Raw genomic sequence first — 23,718 nt, 5'->3', positions numbered from 1 at the left:
AGCTGTGATCCCTTGTCCTGGACTTCCCCAACATCGGGAACAATCTTCCTGCATCTAGCCTGTCCAACCCCTTAGAATTTTGTAAGTTTCTATAAGATCCCCCCTCAATCTCCTAAATTCTAGCAAGTACAAGCCGAGTCTATCCAGTCTCTAATGGGGCTTTATTGGCGGCGCTGCCCTAGCAGCTGCGGCTCGCATGCAGTCCGTCTGTTTTTTTTTTTTTTTTTTTTTTTTTTTTTTTTTTTTTGTTGTTTTTGTTTGTTTTTTTTTTTTTTTTTTTTTTTTTTGTGGGGGGGGGGGGGGGTGTATGTTTGGGGGTGTGGCAGAAACATGTGTTTGGTCTCTTCCTTCGGGGGGATGCGACCTTTTATTGTCGTATCCCCCCCCGTCTCCACCTGCGCTGAGGTCTAATGGCGGAGCTGGCGGCCTCCAACTGGGACCGACCTCGAGGCTGTGGAGGCAGAGCCAGCCAGGACTTACCAACGCGAGGCTGGCCGACTTCGGGGCTGTGGTGGTGTTGCGGCGACCCGACTTCGGAGGCTCGGCCGCAGACCCAGTGGACGACATCGTCGGGAGCTCGCAGGTCACAGGTTGGTGACCTGTTTTTCCGGAGCTCCTGCAACAGTTTCGTCCGCTGGACTGGAGGGCGGCAACTTTGGCAGGTCGACCGCCCCAGGCCGCGGAGTTTGAACTGGCTCGATCGCGGAGCTCGGATTCAGCCGCAGGTCTTGCTTACCATCACCCAGCGGGGTCACAACATCGGAGGCCTGGATCGCCTCAGTGCAGAGGGAGAACAAGGAGGGAAGAGACAAGGACTTTAAGGCTTTTGCCTTCCATCACAGTGATGAGGTGCCTGGTAGACTCACTGTGGTGGATGTTAAATCTGTGTTTATTGTGTGTTTTGTTATGTTATTCTATGTTATAACTGCAAGGCACAAAATTTCATTCGGACTGAAAAGTCTGAATGACAATAAAGGATACTTGATACTTGATTAGACTTCAATGTGATGAGGCAAGAGATGAGATTGGTGAAGATCTTTGCATCTTCTCTAGCCACAGACGAAGTCCTGGAGGACATGGAGAGTAGCCAATGTTGTTCCTTTGTTTAAGAAGGAAACTAGACAGAATCCAGGGAACTCTAAACCAATGATATGTGGTAGGGAAGCTATTGGGGAGGATTCTTCGGAATAGGACTCATTCTCATTTGGAAGAGAATGGACTAATCAGGAACAGTCAGCATAGCTTTATGCGCGGTAGGGCATGGCTTACTAACTGGGCGGAATTTTTTGAGCAGTTCTAAATTATTTCAAATGGGGATGTCACCCCTTATGCTTTCTTCCAATATTACCTGGTGTTGTTCTTGAATTAAAAGCAATTGTGCTCTCACTGCCCTGGTTATCACTCTGGCACAGTGCCTCTGTAAAGCAACAAGCACCATGCTTTCTGTTGTGAAAGGTGGAGTGTCCCACCACCAGACTTTAGAAACTGCAGCCTGAATAATTGTCATCAACAAATAGTTTAATATCTCGATATAAAACATTACATTTTTCAGCACTGATGATGCTGGAGACATTTGGTTGGTAGGGTGTTGGAATCTGTGTCTCTGTGGGTTGCTGAGTTTGGTTTCTCTGCGGCAGTTGAGATGTTTGTCTCCTCCATTGGTGACATTCCAGTGAGAACATGGTTGCCAAATGAGCAGCCGAGAGCTCAGCAGGTCGATCTGGAACAAGTGATGGGCTGGATTCACAGTTGCTGTGTCAAAGCCCTGACCCATCAGCTGTGCAGGAGAACACTCTGCTGATGTCTGTTGTGTGGCTCAGGACCAGCTTCTTCAAGTCAGAAAATATGGACAATAAATAGGTCATGTTGGTGTGTTCCAGGTGGAAGAGGCACCGCGACTTTCGCCACTTGTGTGGGATGGCGCTTACTGGAAGCATGACAATTATCTTTGTTTGAACTTCGCCCAACACCCACAAACACACACAGTTCCCAGAACAGTGACCAGGAGCTCGGTGAAACTGTCTTTTATCTAGCTTTGAGTTGTGGTACAGTGCAGTGAAAATGCAGTGCAGTATTTTGAAGAAGCAAGACGGGTTCAACCAATGGCTGTCTCTAAGCATGGAATCATCTTCATGGTCAAAGCTCGGAATCCCTAGAGATTCCAGGGGTGAACAGTCCTTGGCTTGAGTGGTGGTTCTGAGCAGTGGAGGTCGGTCCTAGTAACGGCAGCTCTTCCTCTTCTTGGGCAAATTGGGTGGCGGCTGGCGGTTGAAAGACAGGGTGTTGGTGCTGTAGTCCGGCTGAAGAGCAAACACAACAAACTGTTTCATTACCCTGATATCAAACCCTGGCCAGTGTACACAAACCATTGCTCTTCTACCCTGATGTAGGGTTAGACACTATTTGTTCTGTCACATCAGTAGGAGACCAATTATTCCTATACTTAATTCATGTGGAAAGAAATGGCAACTGATGGTGACTCTATGATACCTTGCACCTCTGGTCCTCTAATTTCCCAACTACCCTGCACCTGAATCCCTGTTTGTTCTCCCTTGATTTCCCCCCAATTACTCCTCTGATACAATCTCTGGATTTACCCCTTCCAGCTGATTCAGACACCAGATTCTCATGCCCCATTCCATCAACACCTAAAGGGCCTGTCCCACTGTACGAGGTAATTCAAGAGCTCTCCCGAGTTTAAAAAAAAAATCAAACTGGTGGTAAGCACGTAGAATGTATGTAGCGGGTACGTCGGAGCTCGGGACGTCTCTCAGCGGCTCGTACACTAACGGCTGATACTCGGGAAATGCGGTAAGCTCGTGAAGACTCGTGAAGATTTCTCAACATGTTGAAAAATGTCCACGAGAGCCCCGAGTACCTACGAGCAGCTATTACCGTAATTCTCCGAGTTCGAATCAGGGGAAACTCGGACGAACTCTTGAATTAGCTCGTACAGTGGGACAGGCCCTTAATTCTCCATCACCTCAAAGAGTCATACTTAGAGTCATACAGCATGGAAATAGGCCCTTCAGCCCTACATGCCGGCCAAGATACCCCATCTACACTGTCCCACCTGCTCATGTTTGACCCGTATCTCTCTGAACCTTTCTGATCCATGATTCAGTAACTGTGCCAGGATTGCAACACACACAAAGAAAGTTTGGTCCCACATAAACCTGGAAATAAGGCTGTGGAGTGATCAAGTTCCCTTCCCCTCTGTTTTCTAATCTCTGCGTTGTGAAATGACAGAACCGTGCGTCGATCAAAGCCCGAACAATAATACTGCACAGAGTTTAATTTACAAACTTAAAACAAGATAAAACTGTCAGTTTCTGTGGGCAATACCTTTTGTAGGTTGAAAAACCAGGTTTTATATTCGCCTGGCTTGGTACAGGAGACCTTCATTGGCTCCATCATCTCTCCTGCAGATGAGAATTGAATGAATAACAAAGATGACAATTCACATTTATCACACATGTTACACAGTGAAACCTCTGCAGCACCTCATCGATCATCACCCTGACCGAGGTGTCGGGGCAGGTGACTGACAGCTTAGTCAGTGAGGAAATGAAGGCAGAGTGGTCTTGGGCAGCTCCGGAGTCAAAGAGTCATTAAGTCCAGCATGGAAACAGGCCCTTTGGCCCAATTACCCATGCTGACCAACATGCCCATCTACAGTAGTTCCATTTGCACCCACCTACACCATATCCTTCTAAACCTTTCCTAATCATCTACTGTCCAAATGTCTTTTAAATATTTTGACAGCACCTGCCTCAACTACCTCTGGCAGTCCATTCCATTCACCCTCTACCCTTTGTGTGAAAAGGTTGCCCCTCAGGTTCCTATTATAATTTTCTCTCTTACCTTAAACCTATGGTTCTTCATTCCCCTACTCTGGGTCAAAGACTCTGTGCATTTCCCCTATTTCCCCTCGTGATCTTATACACCTCTATATGACCACCCCTTATCCTCCTGCACTCCAATGAAAAAAAATCTAGCCTGCTCAACCCCCCCCCCCCCTACAGCTCAGGCCCTTGAGTCTTGTTAACATCCTCTTAGATCTTCTCTGCTCCCTTTCCAGCTTGGAAAGCATATTTTCTATAACATGCAGACCACAACTGAACACAATACTCCAGATGTGACCTCACCAATGTTTTGTACAACTGTAACATAACATCCCAACTTCTATGTGTAGGAAACAACTGCAGATGCTGGTATAAATCAAAGATAGACACAAAATGCTGGAGTAACTCAACGGGACATGCAGCATTTCTGGAGAGAAGGAATGGGTGGCGTTTTGGATCGAGACCCTTCTTCAGACTGATGTCAGGGGAGTGGACTCCCCTGTCTGAAGAAGGGTCTCTACCCGAAACGTCACCCATTCCTTCTCTCCACAGAGTTGCTGCCTGTCCTGCTGAGTTACTCCAGCATTTTGTGTCTATCTTTGATCCCAACGTCTATATTCAATAGTCTGACTGATGAAGGCCGATGTACCTTCTTGACCACCCTATATACCTGTGATGACATTTTCAAGGAACTATGTACCTGCGGAAATGGGGCTGAAGATCCAAGAACTGAGAATCAGAGAGATGGAGCTATCAGGTCATGTCAGATTTCATCAACCATAGGATGTCTTCAGACGGGACACTGCTAGACTGCAAGCTCGATTAACCCGAGGCCACACACTATTAACTTGCAGGAGATGATGATTCAACATGAAATGCCGACCATCCCTTTGGGGGATTATATGATTTAGAACATAGAACATAAAACATTTACCTCTAATTTCAAACTCAAGGTGCCCCACACATGCAGATCTTTCCAAGGCTCTGATGCTGTGAGTAGGAAGTCTTCCCTGTGTGGAACAGAACATCTGGTAAACCTTTGTGCCTTTGTTGCTGCTGTAATGACCACCATGTCACTGCCTCTACTGTTGTTGATACTCTGGAACACTCTGATCTGACTTTACGGGGCATTGGACGGTGCCAAACATTCAGTGAAACAACCCAACACTGAACCGCCATCAGAAATTGATCTGCAGATGAGCTCTTGCCGTGAAATGTTAATCTTAAAGAAAGTTATTGCAATGGCTCCCACAAGGTCTGCTTCTCTCTGACAGGCCACCTTGCTGGGCTACTGCTTCACACGCACCGGCTGCCTTCCAGCTGTGGGGAAACCGAAGGTTGACTATGCAGAGCTGAGCCCAGCTCCATCCTTGCCCGATATCACGGGTGTTTCCCAACAGTGGTCACTTGATATTGATCAGAAGGTTGTCCTGCCACAGAGGCTGTCAGGTCTTAGCACAGCTGTGACCATTACAACAGCGTCTGGGTCAATGGGGAGGAGGGGGAGTAAAGGGTGGGATTACCGGGGTGCCGGACAGGTCATGTACTGGAGGTTTGTGTGGACAAAAGCTGGGTGGGATTTGTGATCGATGAGGTGCACACCTTACGTCCAGCTCGGCACTGGGTCAAGATGCGGATATCCTAGTGCTCCTTGAATTTGACACTGGAAGTGTCAACAGGCACTGTGGTGCAGCGGTAGAGTTGCTGCCTTACAGGGCCAAAGACCTGTGTTTAACCCTAACAATGGGTGCTGTCTGTACAGAGTTTGCATATTCTCCCTGTGGCCGTGTAGGTTTTCTCCAGGTGCTCCGTTTTCTCCAAAGATGTAGAGGTTAGTAGGTTCATTAGCTCTACAAAAACCCTAGTGTGCAGGATAGAACTAGTGTACGGGTGATCATTGGTTGGTGCGGACTTGGTGGGCTGAAGGGCCTGGTTCCACGCTGGATCTCTCAACTAAACCAAAGGCAGGGAAAGGGAATCTGTTTTTTTTTTACTCTGATTTTCTCTTGCATTTCCATGGACATTTGTGCATCTGCAGTAGTAAAGTCTGCTCCAGACTTAGGTTCGGTGCTGTCAGAGGTGATCTCCTTCACTGGTTCAGCTCGGGTGTTAAACAAGGGCTGGCAGACTTACTTCGTACTTGACGGCTGTTTTCTGCTCATCTGTGGAAAGTATTACAAGATCGTCTGGAAATAAAACCATGATCCTCTCTTCAAACGCCTGAAAATGGGTAAAAGCAAGTCAAAAAGTATTCAGTGAAGCTGCGGCTAGGTGCATAGAGTTGACATGTTTTACAGAATACAACAGTTATCAATACAGGAACCAGACCCCTCACTGGCTTTGAACAGCAGGTCCCAGGTATATGTGTAAGAAAGAACTGCAGATGCTGGTTTAAATCAAAGGTAGACACAAAATGCTGGAGTAACTCAGCGGGTGAGGTAGCATCTCTGGAGAGAAGGAATGGGCGACGTTTCGTGTCGAGACCCTTCTTCAGACTGATCCCAGGTATACGTCCATCTAGAGAACCGGCCACAAATTTACCAGGACCAAGTGTCCCACAGGAAGGTATAAAAGGAGAATTGGTTGTAGCTGTACTTTGGCAACTTAACCCTAACCCAGAGCCAGATGTCATTGAAAGTCAAGAGTCAAGGGAAAATTAGGGAAGAACCAGAGCAAGAAAGATTGAGAAAGAAACTAGCGCAGGGCAGGCCCAGTGCAGGTGCAGTGCTGTGCACTGGTTAGTGACAAGACAAGGGCTACGGGACCATTGGGGTATTTTCTGGGGAGGGGGGAAAAAATTGAGTTTGTTCTCGTACAGAAGATAAATCTGCGGCTAAAACCTTCCTGAAAGAAAAGGATCTGAAAGCATTTCAAGTAATTACCAAGGATAATGGCAGATTAACTTCCCACAGCTGGGGAGGGGTGTCCTGGTCTATCATGTGGCGGGCTCTGCAACAGGAGGCTGAGAGCAACATCAGAGAAAGAGCAGACGGAATTTGAGGGTGTGGGTGGTGGAGAGCCCGTCACAGAGCACAAGTTGCCCACACATTGTATATTGGAAGTGAAAATATTTTCAAAGTACATGAATTTTGAAGAATCTCGAGGTTTGACCTTTGATGAGTCACTCTGGACTTTCCCTCAATCTGCACCCTGCAATGACAACAGTTCCTCTCACTATCTGCAGTTTCCAACCACTGGAGATCTTGTCTGTGCCTTCACTAGCAGCAGACTCGGTGGTCTGTCACAGGTAACCACCTCCCTCTCCCCACCTTTTCCCACACTTCCCCACCTTTGCCCACCTCTCCCCAACTCTCTCCACCTCCCCACCCCTCCACCCACCACCCACGTCTCCACAACTCCCCGGCTCTCTTCAACTCTCTCCGTAACATCCAAATGCACTGGTTGAATAAGTGAACCGAGGGCAGCCTGAGGTGTCTTTGGCATTGTTACCAACTGGTTCCAGCACCTGTACGCAACATTTCACCTGACACTATACAAACGTTAATTCTGTAAAATGCGTCTCAGAGAAAGTTCTGTAAAAGTCCCGGCTTGGAGTCCCATCCGAGCCAGATGAAGCAACAGGCCAGCAGTCTATTCACTTTGGCAGATGCGTGAGATCCAACCTGGTCCTTGTTACTGCCAGTGTTCATTTAAAGCATAATTCATCGATTGATTGATTGAAAGATACAGGCCCTTCGATCCACAAAGGCAAAGCAAACCATCGATCAGCCATTTGCACTAATTCTGTTATCCTATTCTGAAGAAGAGTCCCGACCCGATACGCCATCTTGGGGTGGCATGGTGGTGCAGCGGTAGAGTTGCTGCCTTACAGTGCAGAAGACCCAGGTTCGATCCTGACTTTGGATGCTGTCTGTACAGAATTTTTATATTATCCCCGTGACCGCGTGGCTTTTCCACGGGTGTTCTGGTTTCCTCGCACATTCCAAATACGTATCGGTTTGTAGGTTAAACATCTTCGGTAAAGATTGTGTATTGTGCCTAGCATATAGGATAGTGTCAGTGTACGGGGTGATTGTTGATCAGCGCAGACTCAGTGGGCCGAATGGACTGTTTCTGTGCTATCTCTAAAGTAAACTAAACTAAACCATCTATCCATGTTCTCCAGGGATGCTGCCTAACCCTCTGAGTTACTCCAGCACTTTGTGTCTTTCTATGTTCTGCCATGATCAGTAAACACTGATGATTTGTAATTAACAATAATCAATTATCAGTTCAGGATGTGCTGACTTGCGTCACACTTCCTGCTGTTTATGTACAGCACATAATCCAACAAATAATAAAAGAAGTTCTAGACCTGACTGTGTGCACAGCGAACTTGCACCGTGGATATGTACACAAAGTGTCCCAGATGCTGGATTGGAGTCCCTTCCCAGCCCTGGATAGGATTCTGCTGCAGGTACTTCTCCAGCTCCTGTCGTTTCCAGTCTTCATCACAGGGAAGCTTGAGGTAAACCGGCAGACAAGAGAAAACTAGTTAAAATGAGGCGGCTTCTCCTAGTATTATGGCACGTTTAAGAACCATTTAGACAGGTACATGGATAGGACAGGGTTAGTGAAATAGGGGCCAAACACAAGCAAGTGGGATTACTGTAAATATGACGTTGGCCGGTGTGGGTGAATTGGGCCGAAGGACCTGTTTCCACGCTGTTAGACTCCATACCTCCCATTCAAAATATTCTAGCCCTGCAATATGGAAAACTCAAGCAAATCAGTCACAAAGGATTTAAGTTCTATTGAAAGACCTAATATGTCAGAGATGCTCTCTGACCCGCTGAGTTACTCTAGTACTTTGTGTCTTTCTTTGGTATAAATCATTATCTGCAGTTCCTTTCTGCACATAAGTATTAACATTATGAGAGGCATAGATAGGATGGACAGTCAGAACCTTTTTCTCCCACCCAAGGTGGAAATGTCAAAGACTAGATGGCAGAGTGGTGGGTTCCTGGAACATGCTGCCGTGGTGGTGGAGGTATGATAGTGGTGTTTCAGAAGCTTTTAGATAGGCACACTGATATGCACGAGGGAGTGATATGGATCTTGTGCAGGCAGATGAGATTAGTTGAACTTGGCCTCACGTTCGGCACAGAGATTGTGGGCTGATGGGCCTGTTCCTGTGCCGTACTGTTCTATATTCTATGGAAGCTCGCCAGCAGTTCAACGAGATGTTGATAAAATAGTTACCAGATCTCCTGGAGTAGGAGTGATTTAACCCACGCCAGCCTCAGGCTGTGATCTCCCGACCTCTGCCACACATTGCTGGTCTGTTTCCCTTTCTCACCCCTCTCAGGTTGAGTTATAACATTTTTGAAGGAAGTGACTGTACACGCAATAGTTTCCTCCCATCGATCTCTATCTTGGCTTTGAGCATTCCCTTTCTCTCCCCATTTTCCTCACAGGCGCTGTGTTACAGTGACCCTGTGGCACTGAATGACTAATCCTCCCTGGGCACTGACACTGGGCACTGATAGTTTAATCAAAACTACAGCATTGGCATCCTGGTTCTACTGGACCTCAGATGCGCCCTTTCCCTGGGAATACAGACCCAACGCTTGGTATCTCAATGCTTGCTACTTATCTACTTTATTGGAGACCCTCAGACCATCTTCGATCAGGCTTACTGGATTTTATCTTGGACTAAACATTATTTCCATTATTCCCTTAATCATGTATTTGTACACTATGGATGGCTCGATTGTAATCATGTGCTGTCTTTCCGCTGAATGGTTAGCACGCAACAACATTTTTTCACCGTACCATGGTACACGTGACAATAAACTCAACTCAACTCAAATCTTATCTGATCCAATTAGACTGCTCATTGCTTACCAACATAGCCAGCTTGTGCTGTTTATGTGCCCGATATAGAGAAGCCTTCTTAACTCTTCTTGGCAAATGAGCCATCCATATTTTGAACTCCTCTTCGTTTGAACACATTATTATCCTGGAGTCGAACATTGACCCTGCGAGAAATAAACCCGGACAGATAGAGGAATGAGTGGAAGTTTGTTCCCCAGTGGAGTCGCATACATGCCAAGTTAGGGTAACTTCTTCTGTGGGAAAGGTTTCCATTGGACAAATGACACAAAGTGCTGGGGTAACTCAGCAGGTCAGGCACCATCTCTGGAGAACAAGGATAGGTGAGATTTTGGGTCGGGCCCTCCTTCAGGCTGATGACGAATCCCAAGCTGAAACCTCGCCTATCCATGCTCATTGGAGATGCTGTCTGACCTATAGAGTTACTCCAGCACTTTGTGTCTTTCTTTTGTAAACCAGAATCTGCATTTCCTGGTGTCTGCAATGGAAGAATATCTGGTTCAGGAACACAACTGTGTATTAGAACCTGTCTGTGTGCTACCCAATCATAATGGGACCACAAGCCCACTGGCTCTGCTGGGCTGAGATTATGCTGGACTGGGTTCTGGATTCTCGGTCCACATGGAGTTACCAGATGCCTCCAGTCCAGGTGGAGCATGCCTGATGCCACGCACCTTTTGTCTGTGCAAGCAGGGTTGTGAGAGCGAATCTGCTGCACGTTGTTCATTGGAGGGTCAACCTGCCCATTGCTTCAGGCCTGAGGAGCTCACTCACTCCTAACTGGGGGCTCCTCGCAAGAGCTTGCTCAGGTCACAGCCCAGTCCATCATTGCCAGTGTCCCCAGCACCTCGAACCGGTCTTCTATGCACTGACCATTGCTCCCATCCCCACACCCCTGCTGCCTCACCGGGTGCTCCAAGGACAACCCATTCTCCTCCTCACCCAGCTCCTGACACAGGCCTGAAGTGGCTCTACCCCTGCCCCTCCAACCTAACTCCCACCCATCCCAATGTTTCCTCTGCCTCTGTCACAATCCTGTCCTTAACCTTGAACCAATTCACCCCCGCTGTCACCCCGGGATAGGAGTGTTGGATCAGAACACTTTGAGAAGACCCCCAGTATTCCAGGCACTATAAGCATCAGTGCACACACACACACATGCACACAAACACATGTGCGTACACACATACGCACATCCTGTGTTTGGTGCCCAGTGTCCAGTCTGCTGTGTCCAGTCTACTGTGCCCCAGTGTCCAGTCTGCTGTGTCCAGTCTACCGTGCCCCAGAGCAGCCCCTTAACCATTCTCACCCGTAATTTCAAATGTGTTGTTCTTCAATAACATTCTGACCGAGATCCCAGAAAGTGGCAACAGACCCTGGAAAACAAGGAGGAGAGTCAGTGAAGGGGGCAGCCATCCCTCAGCATGGAATGACCTTCGCTACATTTGGGCCTTCGTTGCCTCCTGTTATTTTGGCAAAATTCTATTTTCTCGGTCATCGATTCATTTGTAGTAAAGTCAGAAAGGGGATTCAATGCTGCTACACATGTCCTACACACCTGCAAATGTCCTGCACACTTCCACGCCTCCAAAGCACCTACACACCTCCCAGGCACCTGCACACACATACATGCGCACATACTATATATCTGCATTTTGACACAAAATGCTGGAGTAACTCGGGACTGGCAGCATCTCTGGAGAGACGGAATGGGTGACGTTTCGGGTCGAGATGTCTGAAGAAGGGTCTCGACCCAAAACGTCACCTATTCCTTCACTCCAGAGATGCTGCTTGTCCCGCTGAGTTACTCCAGCATTTTGTGTCTACCTTTGATTTAAACCAGCATTCGCAGTTCTTTCCGACACATATCTGCATTCTTCCATCCTGCTGCACACGCCTTGCCTACCCGAGTTATTGCCAAACACCTGAACGACTTTCACACCTGCCTCACACGCACAGAATCCCACTTCTCTTTTGAATGCTGATATATGACCTTTTTACACACGTTTGGTCTTACATATATGGCTCCTTGGCCACCTGCAGCATAGGGGGGTTACAGCATTGGCAGGATTCATTGGAGAGACCATAAAGTCATGGGGCCTCAGCATTGGGGAGCAGCAGTATCGGGGGAACTGCGGTGTTTTGTCTAATCTCAATGATGGGGATCATAGTGTTGGGGGGTCCGCAGTGTTGGGACCACGGTGTCGGGGGCCATGCTGTCATGGGGACCGCAGAGTTCGGGAACAACAGTGTCAGGGGGACCGTAATATTATTGGGGGGTGGTGGTGGTGGTGTTGGGGGACCACATTGTCGGGGAACCGCAGCTTTGGGGGACTGCATTGTTGGGGTACTGCAGAGTCGGGGGAACTGTGGTGTTGGGGGAAACCACAGTATTGGGCGGACCACAGCGTTGAGGAGCCATAGCATTTGGGAACTGAAGCATTGGGAGAACCACAGTTCAAGGTTCGCAATGCAGAGGAACCCCATTGTTCGGATGCTGCAGTGTTGGTGCAATCACAGTGTGGGGGGGAACCACAGTGTTGGGGGGACCACCAAGTCAGCGAACTGCGGGGACAGTCAGAGCAACGGTAGCATTGGGGAATGGCGGTGTTGGGAGGAAGCAGTACGTAGTTCGAAGGGCCAAATGGCTTCCTGCACCTATTTTCTATGTTTCTTGAGCATCAGTGACCTGTTTCACCCCTGTGGCTGAGAAACCGTCCAGACCTACGTGAACAAGTGGTCAGCTTGTGCCTTCAGACGAGGGGAAGTGTGACGGGGCCTTTACCTGGTAGATGAATCTCTGCTCCTCCTCGTCCACAGCCAGGATCAGCAGGTGTAAGGGGAAGAGTACCAGGTGCCTCCTCGTCTCCGCCTGCAGCATGAGAGCAGGTGTGAGGATCAAGGCGCGGACATTGACCCCGCGCTGGAGACCGCTCCTGCCGCCATCCTGCCAGCTTAACATGAGCTCTGTCACCGGTCATGCCCGCCCGTCTTCTGCCCAACCTCATACCCTCTCACCCATCCCCGTGGACTCAGTGCCGAATCTTGAAACCCATCTGGCCTGAGGATGAGGAGGGGGGGGGGGGGTTGGGGGGGGTTGGGGGGGGGGGGGGGGGGGGGAGTGGGTGCCCACAAGGCAGCTGACCCTTACACTAGCCAGAAATTGCTGGCGTAACTGGGCGGGTCAGGCAGCATCTCTGGAGAGAAGGAATGGATGACGTTTTGGGTTGAGACCCTTCTTCAGACCCTTGTCCACCAGCCTGGGTGATGGGGAGATGAGGTCAGCTCACCCCACAGACTGACTTGCTCCAGGTCAGACTGACATGTCCCCACCCCCAGCACTATCCCCACCTCTTCCCCCCTCCAGGGTTCGGCTCACATTGACTGCTCTGTGTGTAAAATGCCTGTGATTCTTGTGGTGGCTTCTGAGGATGCAATGGGTTCTATGTAAAAGCAGGTCTGCTATCTACACAGTGTAACCCTCCCTGCTCTAGGGTTTCCAGGGGAGAGATTTGCTGAGATGCCAGGTCTTTCAGCCGGGGCTGCTACCTCCATGTACTGATCGTGAAGTAGGGCCGAGGACGACCATACGATTTCACCCAGACGGCTGATGTCCTCTCCTTCCCAGCCCTTTATGGGCTCTGTCCAGACAATCTTCTCCAGGTCTCTGCGAGACTTTCCCCACAGCAACTCAACCTGCAACAGTGCAAAGTACAATATGGGACTGAGTAAATGTTGCACTTATTAATGCATTCAGTTGAATATGAATGGGTTCATTATATACAGGAATATCAATCACTCTGAGATGATTGAGTGACAGAGGTGGTATGCTCTCTCGATATATATATATATATATATAGATATAGATATAGATATAGAGATATATAGATATATAGATATATAGATATATATATATATATATATATATATAGATATATATATATATATAGATATAGATATATATAGAGCAATCAAGACACACAATCATAGAGACGGCAACATAGATAGGTGTAACTAGTGTGAAACATTGGGGCCGAAAACTAGCTCTTAAACTTAAATAACGGCAATTAGAATGGCATAAGGACATAGTTGGCTCTTGTGGATGGGAAAAGTTGATGGCAGGTTGGACAGTAACTGCTACGGCATCAACTCGGAGATATTTCATAGATCTCAGCCATTTCCACTGAAGGAATTCATAGTGGAATCCCTCAGAACTGCCCCTCCCACAGCACGGTGCTCCCTAAGTGCTGCCCTTCACTCAGCATACACCACCTCTCAGTACTCTCACTGTACTACCCCCCCCCAACCCCCCCCCCCCCCCCCCCCCCCCACAGTGTGCACTCCCTCAGTACTGTTGCCTACACTGCGCTCGTTGTAACAGGGTCCGGCTCAACCTGCTGAACGCCACTCGCCTCGAAGGTGATCTTACCCCAGACAGTTCTTCCAGACGCTCCTCAAACAAATGGTTACTCACGGCGGACTGACTCTGGGAACAGATGGGAAAGATAAACCAGTTACACTGGAGAGTGAATCAAAAGCCAAACACACACAATGAGTGTAGGAAGGAACTGCATTTGCAGGTTTAAACCGAAAATAGACACCTAAAGCTGTAGTCACTCAGCGGGTCATGCAGCATCTCTGGAGAAAAGGAATAGGTGACGTTTCGGGTCAAGACTCTCCTTCAGCCAGTACAGTGACACAATGAACTGCAGATGCTGCAAATCTTCAGCAAAACACAAAATGCTGGAGGAACTCAACAAGCCAGGCACCATGGACAGACAATGTTTCAGGTTGGGACCCTTCTTTGATTCTGATTGTAGTAGGATGGAAGAAGTTGGAGAAGAGGTGGGGGCAGAACCAGAGGTACCGGGTCAGCTTGGCAAGTGAAGGCAGGCACGGGTTATTGATTGGGGACGATCGGCCATGATCACAATGAATAGCGGTGCTGGCTCGAAGGGCCGAATGGCCTGCTCCTGCACCTATTTTCTATGTTTCTATGACAAGTGTATAGAGGGGGGGGGGGGGGGGGGGGGGGTGATTTACAGAAGGATGGATAAATGCTTGAGGTGAAAATGAGACAAATGTGTGACAGATAACCATATAATATAACCTTATAACCATATAATATAAGACGAAAAACAGAATGAAATGTAAAGCCAGAGTGAGGGATGGAAATGGAAGGGGACCTGGTAGCGGGGTGGAGGGGTGTGGGGAAGAGGGTTAATAGGTGAAATGCATGGGCGGGACAGAAGAAAGAGAGAGAGGGTGGGGGGGGGGGGGGGGGGGGGGGGGGGGGGTAGTGGGAGGATGGTGTTACTTAAAATTGGCGAATGAAATGTTCATACCATTGGGTCATCAGCTGCCCAAACATAATATGTTTACGTGTGGCCTCGCTCTGACAATGGAGGAGCCCTGGACAGAAAGGTTGGTAATGGAACGAGAAGGATAGTTCATTAATTCATCATCGTTGAAAACATTAGCGACGCAGTGGTGCTGGTTTCCGACAGGAACGGTGACAGACGCACCACACATCTCTGTCCTCCTGTTCCTGCGGACTTCTGCCGCTGGAAGTAGAGGATTTTGGTGGGTGTGTGCTCCATCATCATTCTTTACAATGCAGTGTACGACAGTGATTGCAACTTCTACTGAAGTGTGGATGGCCGTTGCTCGCTAGAAGCTCATCCGTCCATTGGCAGGTCTTGTTTTTGGTCCTGCTGGGGGTCCACAGCCCCTTCGTCACCTGGCAAACCAGGTGGGGGAGACGGTTTAGTCGCCAACTATCCAACCATGGAACGGGTAGCACGGGATTAATTACATGGTACCCGTGGTGGGGGGAACTCCCCCCCCCCGACCTGACCTGAATAGTTCAAATGGTTAGCAACCGGGAGATCCTACAGGTCTTGTCTGATGTGTGGGGAGGGTGGAGGTGATTTGAGACCTGGGAGAACCACTCTGCTTGGAGCTGAGTCTGGATATTGAGTAGACCTCCCTCCCACCAATAACGCAGCCTTACACATTTGTGTTTTCATTGAATGGGCTGGTACCCTCACCATCCCGTTTTGCTGGCCTTGCTGGGAGAACTGGTTACCGGGTGACTGGTTGCTTGGAGATTGGTTACTAGGTGGCTGGTTACCAGGTGGCTGGTTACTGGTAGTCTGGTTACTTGGAGACTGGTTGCTGGTAGTCTGGGTACTGGGAGATTGGTTTCCAGGGGTGTTTTTTAAGTTGGGCGGAGGTTTGGGACATTGGCAGACGAACAGATGAAGGATCGGCTTGGTGGAGTCTTTGCGGCAGAAGCTATGGTCACTCAGTCGAGAAGAGCACAGTACCATGTTGCTTGTAGGAGGGAAGTGAAGGAGTCAGGCTGAATGGGGTTGGCTGCTCTAAACGTGCTCGTTCTGTTGAGATACTGGGAGTCATGTCCGGCTAAAGGCAGACCAGATCCACGGAGCATTTTAAAGGTGGCACTGTTGACCAACATGCCCATCGACACTAATCCCACTTCCCTGCACTAATTCCACATCCATCTCTGCTCTGCTCATTTGAGATTCTTGAATGAGGGGCAGCACAGTGGCACAGCGGTAGAGTTGCCTGACTTACAGCACCAGAGACCCGGGTTCCATTCTGATGACGGGTGCAGTCTGTGTGGAGTTTGTATGTTCTCCCTGTGACCATGTGGGTTTTCTCCAGGTGCTCTGGTTTTGTCCCACATTCCAAAGACGTGCAGGTTTGTAGGTTAATTGGCCTCTGTAAATACTCTGTAATGTGTAGGATAGACCTAGTGTATGGGTAATTGTGGTCGGCACAGACTCGAGAGGCCGAATGGCCTGTTTCCATGCTGTATCTCTAAACTAAACAAAACAAAACTGAAGCATTCGAGCATCAGCGTGAAGCTGTGCTTTTGTACAGACTGGAGGAAATCTTTGATGTTTCAGAATGCTCCTCTTGTGAAGCATTAGCCCGAGATGTTGCACGGTTCACATTCCAGTCAGGCACCGTGACCAGGAGCTGCCCCCTGGCCTACACCGCAGCACCCAGAATACGGGGCTCCGTCCACCCACCAGCCCGGGAAGGAGTGAGCAAATGGACACAATGATATGAACGGCCTTGGCCAAAGGAATGTAGAAAGAAACCGCAGATGCTGACCCCAAAAGCCACCCATCCTTTTTCTCCAGAGATGCTGCCTGACCCGCTGAGTTACTCCAACACTTTGTGTCTATCCTGACTGAAGGAGGTCAGTTTGAGGTTCAGAACACTGGCCTTGGAATGGAGTCCCATCAGACCTATGTTCGTGACACCCGCAGAGGTCTGGGGCCGGAGTGTGTCTCCGGAACTCAGCCCCCAGATGCCAGTTCAGCCTGTTTGAAGAGAAAGCGGAGGCAGGAAAGATCACCTACCTGGTCTATCAGCTTGTGCAGCTCTGGAGGAGAGGCAGCTGCTCTTTCAGTCACTGGATGGGAAGAACGTCTTCAGGAAGGAAGGGGACAAATCAAACAATGTGTAATGTTCCTGGAGTAAAAACACTCGGGCAGCAGAGAGAAAAAATGTTGCAGATCACTGAGTCTTCCCCAGGTCTGGGGAAGAAAGAGCTGGGCTGAAGTTGCAGGGAGGGTGCTTTAGATGTAGGTTTAGGTTCATTATTGCTACTTGAGCCAAGGTATAATGAAAAGCTTTGTTTTGCATGCTATCCAAATAGATGTAACATACATAGATACAATCAGTTCAAACTCAAGTACAATTAGATAGTGCAAAGAGGAAGATACAGAGTGTAGAATATACTGTAACTCTTAGCATTGTAGCGCATTGTAATGCATCAGTTCCTGAGACATCTGGAATTGTAGTACATCAGTTCCAAGTCCTCTAACGTTAATGGGGTAGAGGTGAATCAAACAGTATCCTAGCTTATGGAAGGCCTGTTCAGAAACCTGATAATGGAGAGGAAGGAGCTATTCCTGTGTCTGGGGGTACGTACAATCGGGCCAATGGAACTTCTCCCAGATGGAGCGGAGAGAAGAAGCCACATGTCTTTGATTATGTTGGCTGCTATTCCAAGTCATGTGTAGATGGAGTGAATGGTGGGAAGCCTGGTGTGATGGATTGGGATACATCTACAACTCTCTGTAATTTCTTGCAGTCTTGGGTAGAGTCATATAGTGATAAATCATGGACACAGGCCTTTAAACCCAACTTGCCAACTTGCCAACCAAGATGCTCCATCTGCTAGTCACACCTGCTTGTGTTTGGTCCTGATCCATCTGAAACTGTCAGAGCAATGTACCTGTCCAAATGTCTTTTAAATGTTGTTATAAAAGCTGCCTCAACAACCTCATCCGGCAGCTTGTTCCATATACCCACCAGCCTTTGTATGAAAAAGTTGCACCTCAGGTTCCTATTAAATCTTTCCCCTCTCAGCTTAACCCTATGCCTTCATATTCTTGATTCACTTACCCCAGGGAAAAGACTCTGTGCATTCACCCTATGTGTATGCCTGATCATTTCATACACCTGTTGAATATCACCCCTCTCTGCTTCCTGCGCTCCAAGGAATAAAATCCTATTCTGCCCAACCTCTCCCTTTAGCTCAACCCCTCCAGTCCTGGCAACGTGATCGTGAATTTTCTTTGCACTCTTTTCAGCTCAACAGTATCCTTCCGATAGCAGGGTGACCAAAACTCAACATAATACTCCAAATGCAGCCTCACCAACATCTTGCACAACTGTAACATAGCATCTCAACTTTGTTCCTTAAAAAGCTATGATGCAATCCGACATAGAAACATAGAAACATAGAAATTAGGTGCCGGAGTAGGCCATTCGGCCCTTCGAGCCTGCACCGCCATTCAATATGATCATGGCTGATCATCCAACTCAGTATCCCGTACCTGCCTTCTCTCCATACCCCCTGATCCCCTTAGCCACAAGGGCCACATCTAACTCCCTCTTGAATATAGCCAATCAACTGGCCTCAACTACCCTCTTAGGCAGAGAGTTCCAGAGATTCACCACTCTCTGTGTGAACAGTAAGGTTTCTATGGTGCATCTGTAGAAGTTCACAAGAGTCACAGGAGACATGCCGAATTTCATCAATCTCCTCAGGAGGTTGATGCAGTGGTGTGCCCTCCCGACTGTTGCATCAATGTGGTTTGTTCACGGCAGATCATTGGTAATATTAACACCAATATTAATATTAATATTAATAGGCATGAACTCCACAATGCCTTCTGAAGACACTAACTAGTCTTTGCTGACATTGAGGAAGAGGTTATTGTGCTGACACCATGCTACTAAGTACTCTCCCTCCTTCCAGTACTCCGTTTCGTCATTGATGTGATTCGGCCCACCAGTGTGTTGTGGTCGGCAAGCTCGTAGACGGAATTGGAGTCAAATTTGGTCGTGGGGTCATGAGTGTAAAGAAAGTATAAGAGGGGACTGAGGACCCCCCCCTCTGCAACTGGATACTGGACTTTCTAACCAACAGACCCCAGTCTAATCAACTCTCAGATCAGATTCAGATTCAATTTTAATTGTCATTGTCAGTGTACAGTACAGAGACAACGAAATGCAACGAAACTCTTCAACCCTCACCCTGAACACCGGCGTTCCACAGGGCTGTGTGCTGAGCCCCCTCCTCTACTCCCTCTTCACCTATGACTGCACACCTGTACATGGTACTAACACCATCATCAAGTATGCAGATGATACAACGATGATTGGCCTCATCAGCAACAACGATGAGTTGGCCTACAGGGAGGAGGTCCAGCACTTAGCAGCATGGTGCGCTGACAACAACCTGGCCCTTAATTCCAAGAAGACCAAGGAGCTCATTGTAGACTTCAGGAAGTCCAGAGGCGGCACGCACACCCCCATCCACATTAACGGGACGGAGGTGGAACGTGTTTCTAGCTTCAGGTTCCTGGGAGTCAACATTTCCGATGATCTCTCTTGGACCCACAATACCTCAACTCTGATCAAGAAGGCTCACCAGCGTCTCTTCTTCCTGAGGAGACTGAAGAAGGTCCATCTGTCTCCTCACTTCTACCGCTGCACCATCGAGAGCATCCTTACCAATTGCATCACAGTATGGTATGGCAACTGCTCTGTCTCCGACCGGAAGGCATTGCAGAGGATGGTGAAAATTGCCCAACGCATCACCGGTTCCTCGCTCCCCTCCATTGAGTCTGTCCAAATCAAGCATTGTCTGCGGAGGGCGCTCAGCATCGCCAAGGACTGCTCTCACCCCAACCATGGACTGTTTACCCTCCTACCATCCGGGAGGCGCTACAGGTCTCTCCGTTGCCGAACCAGCAGGTCGAGGAACAGCTTCTTCCCGGCGGCTGTCACTCTACTCAACAACGTACCTCAGTGACTGCCAATCACCACCCCCCCCGGACACTTATTATTATTTATTCAAATCATTTGCTATGTCGCTCTTCCAGGGAGATGCTAAATGCATTTCGTTGTCTCTGTACTGTACACTGACAATGACAATTAAAATTGAATCTGAATCTGAATCTGAATCTGAGGAGGCATCCTGGTGGGGCGCTGGTGTAGGGAATTGCTGTACAGGAGGTGTTGGCATCTATCCTCACTGATTGAGGTCTGAGGGTCAGAAAGTTGAGGATCCAGTGCCAGAGGGAGCTAATTCCTGGGTTTGCTTCATGAGCTAGTCCAGGGAGGGAGTGTAAGGCAGGCAGGAAACTCTGGTCCTGTCTGAAGTGTTCAGTTCGATACTGCCAGGAGCGAGGGATGTGAGCCCTTTTATACCAGCCGTAGCATGTGGACATCTCGGGAACACTGGATGGAGAAGTGAAAGGTTATCCACCTCCTTTCCTTGGAACTGAATCTGCACCTGAGGTTGCGTTTTACCGAAAGTGCAAGGCAGGGGTGAACACCCAGGGCAGGTGTGACACATTGCACACCTGCACCCCTAGTGTGCCCAGGCACATCACCCTTTCATTACAGAAGCCACAGGGCCAAATTGTGCAACCGAGAACCTGAACCATCACATGCCTCCAGTGTGTGGGTGGTTATGCTGTGCTGGTGACTACGTGCTGCCTAGGCTCAGACTGACGGAGAGCAGAAAGTGGTGCATACCTGGTGCTTGGGATTTGGACCAGGTCCTCCTGTTCTTGCTCATTGGTGGTTTTGCAGCATCGAGGAGTAACGCTGATGCAGCCCATGTCTACAGCACGTTGGTCTGCACGCTCAGTGTTCACATCCACTCGCCAGCTTCACTTCCACATCCTAAACTTTCCACAACATCTTGCGCCACTCAGCGTGGTGTCGCAGTACAACCAGCAATCACGTTCTGCAAAGAAACCAGCAACAAAAAAAATAGTTTTCCCAAATGCATCATTTTGCTTCCTTGAGCGAAGACGTGGAGATCCTTCCAAAGTGAAGAATTTTACCGATAATCTCGCTGGAACATGGCTCAGGGTGCAGCGTATTAATGTCACTCCTTCCTGTGTGTGTGTCTGGAACTTCTTCTGTCTCAGCTTCCTGTTAACACAGTTTGGTGTTTTCCTGTTTGGTGCGTTGACTCCGCTTGGCTGTAAGCTAGCCCAGAGCTTACGCAATCTGCTTTCTGTAAATGTTATGTTACTTTCATACACCGAGCTCCTCTCAGTATTGGCCAAGGCCTCCAGAGATCCATAGACTCTTTGTCCGTGGTTATCCAGTCGCATCTCCATGTAGCACAGTTGGACGATATAAAACCCCAGAGCAAGAGGCCACGCCACCAGTGGCAGCCGGCAGCTCCAGATCCAGAGGGACATTGGTGGGGTGGAAGTGGGAGGTGTTTCCTCCTGTGGGAGGGTCCATACCCAGGGGTCACGATGTAAAGAGGACGGGCTGTCCGTTGAATTTGAGTTAAATTTTAGTTTTGTTTATTGTCCCGTGTACCGAGGTACAGTGAAAAGCTTTTGTTGCATGCTAACCAGTTAGCGGAAAGACAAAATGACAATCGAGCCATCCACAGTGTACAGATACATGATAAAGGGAATAATGTGAATAACATTGAGACTAAGACAGGATGGCATTGTCTTTCTCGGAGAGCTTTGAGTCTTTGGAATTAGAACGTAGAACGTAGAATAGTACAGCACAAGAGTAGGCCCTTTAGCCTACAAGTCTGTGCCGAACATGATGCCAAGATGATCTCTTACCTACCATATTTACCCCACTCCCTGCATGTCTCCATACCTGTCCAAAAGCTTCGCCAATGCCGCTATCGTATCTGCCTCAACCACCAACACTGGCAGCATATTCCCGGCACTCACCACTGTCTGCATAAGAAAGTTACCCCGTATCTTGGAGTTGTACGTTCTCCCCGTGACTGCGTGGGTTTTCTCCGGGTGCTCCGGTTTCCTGCCCCCCTGCAAAGACGTACAGGTTTGTAGGTTAATTGGCTTTGGAAAAGTTTGTAGATTGTCCCTAGTATGTTGGATAGTGCTAGTGTACGATATGATCGCTGGTTCGCACGGACTCGGTGGACTGAAGGGCCTGTTTCCGTGCTGTATCACTAAACTAAACATTCTCCTTTAAACTTTGCCTCTTCACCTCTTCCTCTTAAACATAGAAACATAGAAATTAGGTGCAGGAGTAGGCCATTCGGCCCTTCGAGCCTGCACCGCCATTCAATATGATCATGGCTGATCATCCAACTCAGTATCCTGTACCTGCCTTCTCTCCATACCCCCTGATCCCCTTAGCCACAAGGGCCACATCTAACTCCCTCTTAAATATAATCAATGAACTGGCCTCAACTACCCTCTGTGGCAGAGAGTTCCAGAGATTCACCACTCTCTGTGTGAAAAAAATTCTTCTCATCTCGGTTTTAAAGGATTTCCCCCTTATCCTTAAGCTGTGACCCCTTGTCCTGGACTTCCCCAACATTGGGAACAATCTTCCTGCATCTAGCCTGTCCAACCCCTGGTGAACAGGTAATATGGTAAACATAAAAATGGAAGTCAATTGGCATCAAGGGGAATTCTGCCCATGGCTTCCCTGGATTTCCTGCGTTTTGTGTGGGAGTATGAATCATAGCCCAGGACATTGGTGCAGGAATTCCTCCCGGATGTGATGACCTGACTTCCCTCAGAAGGTCGGAGGAGGGGACGTCCTACATTGGATAATGTCCAATTCCGTTCACAACTCCTCAGCACATGAGATGATTTCTCTCCGAATGTCTTTCCCCCCAAAAGTGGTGGAAGAGAGTCTCTGAATATTTTTACGGCAGCCGTGGATTCTTGACGGGATGGGGGTGAACAGATACCAGGGGTAGTTAGGAATGCGGAATTGAGATTACAATCAGGTCAGCCATCCTTTTATTGAACGTGTAGGAAGGAACTGCAGATGCTGGTTTAAATCGAAGATAGACCCTTCTTCAGAGAAGAGTCTCGACCCGAAATGTCACCCATTCCTTCTCTCCAGAGATGCTGCCTGTCCCGCTGAGTTACTCCAGCATTTTGTGCCTATTTTATTGAATCTCACAGCAGCCCAACCTTACTCTTGAAGCTAAATACATCTGTTCCCAAGGAGCCTTGGAGAGAGTGCAAGATAAAGAGATGAGTAGGCGCCAGTGGGAGAATGACTGGGACACCACTGAATCACCTGGTTTTGCTCCACATTAGGCCACCCTTGAGCTGCAAGGGTGGGGGCGGAGTGTCACCAGCAGCCAGAGTGTTGTCATTTCCAATTGCAAAAAACAGGGTGAGAATTGAGCAAGTCAAAAATAAGCTCGAAGTTCCCCTATTTCAGTGTGAAAACACCAATACTATTTGACATAATTTTCTCGTTTCTGTCAGATCTACTGGACGAAGCACTGATTCCAATAGGCCCAAGCGCAACCCGTCATCTCCCACAGAATCACAGTCACTCCACAACAGAAGGGTTTGAGTTATAAGGGGATTCTTAGCGATAGGAGGCCATTCGGCCCACCAAGTCGCCAAGATTACCCTTATAACTCAAACCCTTGAGTCTCGGTAACATCATTGTGAATCTTTTCTGCGTCCATTTCAACTTAATGACAGCCTTTCTGTCT

The 23,718-nt window shown here is 48.5% G+C and overlaps 1 protein-coding gene across 2 annotated transcripts; it reads right to left on the bottom strand.

Annotated features, from left to right (window-relative positions):
- Positions 1-693: 693 nt before the first annotated feature.
- Positions 694-22,004, bottom strand: LOC129711681 (probable pleckstrin homology domain-containing family N member 1). 2 transcript variants are annotated; one of them, XM_055659508.1, is made up of 13 exons: positions 21,089-22,004; positions 20,775-20,988; positions 17,078-17,147; positions 14,110-14,166; positions 13,230-13,376; positions 12,466-12,552; positions 10,990-11,056; positions 9,693-9,826; positions 8,161-8,307; positions 5,979-6,065; positions 4,780-4,855; positions 3,346-3,422; positions 701-2,300 (listed from the first exon to the last, which is right to left on the bottom strand). In XM_055659508.1, the coding sequence occupies exons 2-13, from the start codon at positions 20,858-20,860 to the stop codon at positions 2,217-2,219; spliced, it is 1,119 nt and encodes a 372-aa protein (XP_055515483.1). In that variant the 5' UTR covers positions 20,861-20,988; positions 21,089-22,004; the 3' UTR covers positions 701-2,216. The 2 variants fall into 2 exon arrangements, with proteins under 2 accessions (XP_055515484.1, XP_055515483.1); XM_055659509.1 differs by lacking the exon at positions 8,161-8,307 and having other exon boundaries at positions 694-2,300.
- Positions 22,005-23,718: the final 1,714 nt, after the last annotated feature.

Source organism: Leucoraja erinacea, chromosome 30 (assembly GCF_028641065.1).
Source record: "Leucoraja erinacea ecotype New England chromosome 30, Leri_hhj_1, whole genome shotgun sequence".
Lineage (NCBI taxonomy): Eukaryota > Metazoa > Chordata > Chondrichthyes > Rajiformes > Rajidae > Leucoraja > Leucoraja erinaceus.
Note: the sequence above shows the minus strand (reverse complement) of the source record. Positions and strands in the feature narration are given on the sequence as shown.

Bases quoted from the DNA above. Each gene is read 5' to 3' on its own strand.
- LOC129711681 (XM_055659508.1), bottom strand. From the start codon at position 20,860: ATGGGCTGCATCAGCGTTACTCCTCGATGCTGCAAAACCACCAATGAG. The intron at 12,553-13,229 runs GTAGCAGCCCCG...CTCATGCTGCAG, and splicing joins TTCACGATCAGTACATGGAG to GCGGAGACGAGGAGGCACCT. The intron at 9,827-10,989 runs GTGAGAATGGTT...TATTTCTCGCAG, and splicing joins CAACACATTTGAAATTACGG to GGTCAATGTTCGACTCCAGG.